The sequence below is a fragment of the Stenella coeruleoalba genome (assembly GCF_951394435.1).
Source record: "Stenella coeruleoalba genome assembly, chromosome: 1".
In the NCBI taxonomy this organism is placed as follows: domain Eukaryota; kingdom Metazoa; phylum Chordata; class Mammalia; order Artiodactyla; family Delphinidae; genus Stenella; species Stenella coeruleoalba.
Genome location: NC_137169.1, coordinates 146,520,931 through 146,527,258, shown reverse-complemented (window position 1 = coordinate 146,527,258; position 6,328 = coordinate 146,520,931). Strand labels below are relative to the sequence as shown.

The 6,328-nt window shown below is 54.5% G+C and overlaps 1 protein-coding gene across 2 annotated transcripts; it reads left to right on the top strand.

Annotated features, from left to right (window-relative positions):
• Nucleotides 1–547: 547 nt before the first annotated feature.
• Nucleotides 548–4,686, top strand: PYCR2 (pyrroline-5-carboxylate reductase 2). Of its 2 annotated transcripts, none has more exons than XM_079940901.1 (7): nt 548–781; nt 1,082–1,152; nt 2,153–2,332; nt 2,457–2,648; nt 2,866–2,958; nt 3,144–3,307; nt 3,954–4,686. In XM_079940901.1, the coding sequence occupies exons 1-7, from the start codon at nt 715–717 to the stop codon at nt 4,117–4,119; spliced, it is 933 nt and encodes a 310-aa protein (XP_079797027.1). In that variant the 5' UTR covers nt 548–714; the 3' UTR covers nt 4,120–4,686. The 2 variants fall into 2 exon arrangements, with proteins under 2 accessions (XP_079797027.1, XP_079797026.1); XM_079940900.1 differs by having other exon boundaries at nt 2,427–2,648.
• Nucleotides 4,687–6,328: the final 1,642 nt, after the last annotated feature.

Genomic DNA, 6,328 nt, shown 5'->3' with positions numbered 1-6,328 from the left:
ATCATTTCCTAAACAGAGGAACTGACCCTATTCGCAATCTAGTTAATAAGACCAATCGCGTGAACCACGCAAGTTCAAGTGAGTAACCGCGGCTCCCCCGCTGCCTCCCCGCGCGGGCCGGGAGGGAGCGGGCGGCAGCCGGGGGCCTCCCAGCTCCAACGCGGGCGCACCGAGGCGCCTGGCTCGGAGCCCACAGGTCCCCAAGCTCCTGTCTGAAGCCCGCCAAGAGCGTCACATTCGTCCCCTCAAATCAGCAACCTGGAGAGCTCCTCTTGCCCTCGAGGTGCGGCTCATGGCCAGCACCAAGGATACATTAGCCAGACCTCTGACCGGCCTCAGCGCTGAGCCCCACGCGGCTTCCAACAGCTGGGCTCTCCGGCCCCCAGGGCTGGGGCCCACACGAGGCGGAAATCCCGGCTTCACGCGCCGCGTCCGAGATTCCACCCGCCAATCCCGTGCTCAGGAGGCGGGCACATGGCCTCGTCCCGGCCAAGGATTGGTCGCCCTGGAGGGGCGGGGACACTTGGGCTTCTGCGGCGCAGTCGGTGAGTGTGAATGAGGAGGGGTGGCGGGATCCGGCCCGGAAGCTGCGGGCCGCTCCCGGGATTCGGCTCCGGGGCTCTGCGCCCGCTGGGCCTTCCGTTTTCCACTCTTCTTTTAGGGCACCTTTGAGCCGACTTCTGCGGCGGCCCGGCAGACGCAGAGCCTGGAACCATGAGCGTGGGCTTCATCGGCGCTGGCCAGCTGGCCTGTGCCCTGGCGCGGGGCTTCACGGCCGCAGGTAAGCGCCTGGAGGCGGGAGGCGGATGTGCGGACGGTTCCTAGCCTACCCTGTGAACCGCCCTCCACCCCACGAACGTGAATGAATGAAGAAAGGGGAATTTGTGTCTGCTGGGGGAGAGGAAACTCCTCTTAAGCAGCGAGAGAGTCATGCCCGCATAAGGGATTGAGCGGGGAGAAGGACACTAGCAGCCGTCTCCACAACGGTCAGAACGTCGTGGGTTTTGACTCTGCTTTCCCAGGGAAAGCATGGGAACCGGGTGGGCCATGATCCCCAGTTGAAAAGCCCTGTCTTCTCCAGGCATCCTGTCGGCTCACAAGATAATAGCCAGCTCCCCGGACATGGACCTGCCCACAGTGTCCGCGCTCAGGGTAGGTGGGGCAGGGGGGTAACTTGGGAAGAGGGTGAAGGCCCAGAAGAAGGATGGCCTGATGAGCTGAGCCCCTGTGCTGGTCCATGGTCGGCGCTGACCTACCCACCAGGAGCATAATCCTCCACCTTCCATGGGGCAGCTCAGGGTGGTGGGAGCACCCAGGCAGACAGACTTGGGTTCTAATCCAGATACTGGGGTGGTTAGAAGGTTAGTTGAGGTTTTATGTATGGAAAGCACCTGGCGCATAGTAGGTATCCAATAAAATACTCACTTTTCTTCATCCACTGGCTAAGTGGCCTTACGGTCCTCGGCTACTCTGAGACTCAGTTTCCTCATTTATAAAATGGAGACCACAATAGCCACTTAGCTGAATTATTCTGAGGCATAAAAGAGCGTGTTGGGAAAGAACCTGGCAGGTTAGTTGTTCCTCTGTCTAAAAAAAGAATATCCCAAGTCTTCACCCCAAACTTGAGCAGTGTGGGAGAGGATGTCTAATGAGGCGGGCGACAGGCAGTGTCTGTGCCTGGGATGGCTGACGTTACCAGCACTGGAGGGCCCTGTTTCTCCGTATGGAGTCTTAGAGAGATGGGTATCCTCCAGCCCACCCCTGGACCACACAGAGACTGCACTCTGATGAACAAGTGTCTGGAGTTGGAATACGGCCTCGCTTCCGACCATTGGGCACTACTAGCATTTCACCTTTCCCTTTGCCACTTTCCAGCCATGGAGACTTCTTACCTGGCAGAGGGGTGCCTTGGGTTCCAGAGAAGTGGGGATGGGGTTTTTCCTGGTTGCCATGGGGAAGCTTGTCCGCATCCAGCACCTATGCTCACTTGCCCGGTAGCAACATTGGAAAACTTTGTGCCGGTGGCGGTAGGGGCAGACCCTGAGGGGCTGGGGCAGGGAATTCCAGGCTTGTTGCAGGGTTCGGCTGCTCCTTGGGAGTTCCTGGGCCTAGTGAGGCTGCACACTGTGAGCCCAGTGGTCTCCTCCCGCAGAAGATGGGTGTGAACCTGACCCGGAGTAATAAGGAGACAGTGAGGCACAGTGACGTCCTGTTCCTAGCCGTGAAGCCACACATCATCCCCTTCATCCTGGACGAGATCGGGGCCGACGTTCAGGCCAGGCACATTGTGGTCTCCTGCGCGGCAGGTGTCACCATCAGCTCTGTCGAGAAGGTGCCCATCTCAGCCCTGGCAGTCCTGTGTGAGGGGAGGAGGGGTGGGTGCTAGTGGGACTGGCCACTCACTCGGCCCTCTGCCTTAACCCCAGAAGCTGATGGCATTCCAACCGGCCCCCAAGGTGATCCGCTGCATGACCAACACGCCCGTGTTGGTGCGAGAGGGCGCGACAGTGTACGCCACGGGCACCCATGCCCTGGTGGAGGATGGGCAGCTCCTGGAGCAGCTCATGAGCAGCGTGGGCTTCTGCACTGAGGTGGAGGAGGACCTGATTGACGCCGTCACAGGGCTCAGCGGCAGCGGGCCTGCCTATGTGAGGCCCTCATATACTTACGCAGCCTTCCGGGGACCCAGGGACGCAAGATGGGCTGGCAGGCGGGCCTGGGCTGGGGGTGTCACCCACCTCTTGGGCAAGGCAGGCTGGTGGAGGAGGTCAACCCTTGGAGCTAGTTCCAGTCATCAGGAAAAGTAGACCCTAGGGGGTGCCCCTGAGTGCCTGCTGCCCCAGGGCTCAGTGAGTGTCTCCACAGGTGTTCATGGCCCTGGACGCGTTGGCCGACGGTGGGGTGAAGATGGGCCTGCCGAGGCGCCTGGCTGTCCGACTGGGGGCCCAGGCCTTGCTGGTCAGTATCTTCCGCCTGCGTGTTCTGGACCACAGTGTGGGGATGGGGTTCTTAGGGGTCACTGGGCCGGGGCACAGCTTGGTTGGGAAGCTGGGATAAGGATTGGGGAGGAGCAGTGGGTGTGGAGAAGCTCATCTCAAGGGGCACCAGCAGTTTTCTGCTCTAATGCTTCCCTCCTGCCCTAGGGAGCTGCCAAGATGCTGCTGGACTCAGAGCAGCATCCGGGCCAGCTCAAGGACAATGTCTGCTCCCCTGGGGGGGCCACCATCCACGCCCTGCACGTCCTAGAGAGCGGGGGCTTCCGCTCCCTGCTCATCAACGCAGTTGAGGCCTCCTGCATCCAAACACGGTGGGTCTATTTCCTCCTCTGCCCAGGCTCTCTACTCCCAGCCAGCCCCAGTATGGGCTGCACACCATCTTGCAGAATCTGCCATCTTTGGTCCCATTACCAATGCTGGAGTCTGTGCTCTGTTTTGTTTTGTTTTTAATTTAGTATTATTTTTTAATTTATTATTTTTTTAATTTTTAAAAATTTTTAAAATTTATTTATTTTTATGTGCTCTGTTAATAACCACGATTTATTAGACTTTGTTAGGTAAGGGTTTGTAGGCCTTCATTTAATTCTCACACAGTTCTGATAGCTGGCGTTAGCTTGATTTACAGATGAGGAAGTCGAGGCTTAGAGATACAGCTCTCCCAAGGTCAAACAGCTAGTAAGTGATGGAGGCAGGGTTCGACCTCAAGTCTTTGACCTCCAGTCCTGTGATTTTTCCACACTCTCTCTCCCCATCTGATCACAGATAACACTTAAAGCTCTACATCTATGTAGTAACCCCTACTTAGTTAAATAGCACTTCTAGGAAGCTTAGGGGAGTTTTTGGTTTGGGGTTCTAAGTTTGGCTGGTACCAAGTCAACGAGGGTTGGGGGTTAAGTGAATGGGGAAGCCTCATGCAGCTCTGGCTCCTCCTTCAACCTCTTGGGGCTTTGTCTGCAGAGAGCTGCAGTCCATGGCCGACCAAGAAAAGATCTCCCCAGCTGCCCTCAAGAAGACCCTCCTGGACAGAGTGAAGCTGGACTCCCGCACAGTGACCTCACTGACCCCCTCCAGCTCAGGGAAGCTCCTCACGAGAAGCCCAGTCCCAGGAGGCAAAAGAGACTAAGGCAGCCTCGATCTGCCCTTCTCTCTGTGACCGGAGCCCTCGGATGAGGGATGCTGTGCAGTGCAGGGGTAGGCTCAGTCAGTCTTCAGGTCCTTGTGATAAAACCTCCTCAAGTCTGTTCAGACCAAGCAGCACTAGTTTCCCCTCCTGTCTCTGGTTAGAAGGTGCTCTGAAGGGGTGGTGGATGCTGGAAACCAGATGCGGCCCTGCACACCTCACACGGTTACGGGAGAGAGAGGCTGGGACTCCAGTCAGAGCCCCAGCTCCATAGGGAGGTCTGGAGACCTTCAGCTGATGACCCCTTCAACTGGGGTCCTCCGGCTGGAGCCCAATGCAGGGTCAGTTTGTTGCCAAGTCAAGGAGGTAAGAGGTACAAAACATGACAAGAGCTTTTCTCTTTGAATCGGTAAATGGAAAAGAAGAGAGTGACTTAGAATGATCACAGTTAATCAGAAATGCACCTATTAGACTGTTCTATTTAACTCTTGCTTCCGAGGTATACCATTGAAAGTGTGTTATTCAGTGCTGCTAAGCTTAGCTGCTTTAATAAAGCTTTATTTTTTATTACCCTGCTTTTCTTATGCTTTATCTTAAGTCATCATTCTAGAGAACTCGAGGCCCTCTCCAGGTGCTCCAGCTTCGGGAGAGTACTGCCTAAAGGCAAGAAGTAGGGATGAGAGGAAATAAGGGGCCAGGCCCTGAGAGCTGTAATGACACCTTGCTCCAGCCCGGCCCCTAGGGTCAGGGTCAGGGTTAGGAGATTGTGTTCTAGGATGGGCCAAAGCTCAGGACAAGGAAGAGCCAAGTGGCCTTGGTGGGGGGCTGGCCGCAGCCCAGCCACAAAGGAGGAAGCTGCCTGCTTGTAGTGGGCCGGGCGCTACATCGGATCCAGACAGGTGCCCTCCGAGGGAGGAACCATTCTTTTTCTGACTTTATAGAGGATGCCGAGGCCTGAAGGGGATAAGCAGCTTACTCCAGTTGAGTTGTTCATCAGTCGTGGGGCCGTCTACACAGCCGGACTGAGCCCGGAGGTTCCCCCTGCAGGCCGTGTCCCTGGTGCTTGCCCCCACCAGCTCCTGCCTGTGGCACTGGCTTCAACATCAGCTCTGAGTTCACATCTTAGTGCCCACCGCTTTCAACTAGGCGACCTTGGAGAAGGTACTGAATATCTTGGACCTCAAGGTTTCATCCCTAGAAATATGGAGGTCATGCTTCATCAAAAGGTTCTGGTGGGTATGAAATGAGATCGTGTGGAGTTGCTCAGCAGAACATCTAGAACATGTGGACCCTTGTGCCAGTGGAGCTCATCCTTCACCTTCCCCTGAGGAGGGAGGGCAGCTGGGCCCCAACTCCAGCATATTCCTAGGGGGCCAAAGTGACAACGAGTACGACAATACTAAAAGCTGTCATCTTTAAGCCCTCATTATATGGCAGCCCCTTTGCAAACCCTCTACATAAAGTCTCATGGCCTTAGGAGCTGGGTATAATTAAGAGTAAGAGGTGAAGTAAGTGGCCCAAAAAGATGATAGACATTTCACCAAAGAAGATTTACAAATGGCAAATGAGATGCTCGACATCATTAGTTATGAGGGAAATGCAAACCAAAACCCGGTGAGATACCACTTCACACCCACTAGTGTGACTTCTAGTTAAAAATAAAAAGGATAATAACGAATGTTGCAAGGATGTGGAGAAGTTAGAACCCTTGTGTATTGCTGGTAGGGGTGTAAAATGGTGCAACAACTCTGGAAAACAGTCTGGTAGTTCTTCAAAAGGTTAAACAGAGTTGCCGTATGACCAGGCAGTTCTACTTGTAGATACCTACCCGAGAGAGAGAAGAACAGATGTCCACACAAAAACTTGCTCATGATTCTTTGTGGCAGCATTACGCAAAATAGCCAAGAAGTGAAAACAACCCAAATGCTGAAAAACTGGTGAAGGGATAAAATGTGTTATACCCACACAATGGATATGATGTCAGTAATAAAAGGAAAGTAGTGACACATGGTACAACGTACGAACCCCAAAAACATCATGTTAAGTTAAGGAGGTTGCTTGCAGAAGGCCACAAATGATATGATTTCATTTACATGAAATGTCCAGAACATGCAACTCTACGGAGGTAGACTGGTTGCCTAGGGCTGGGGTGGGAATGGGACAAGGACAGGGCTTCTGGAGTGAAGAAGTGATTTAAAATCAGATTATGGCA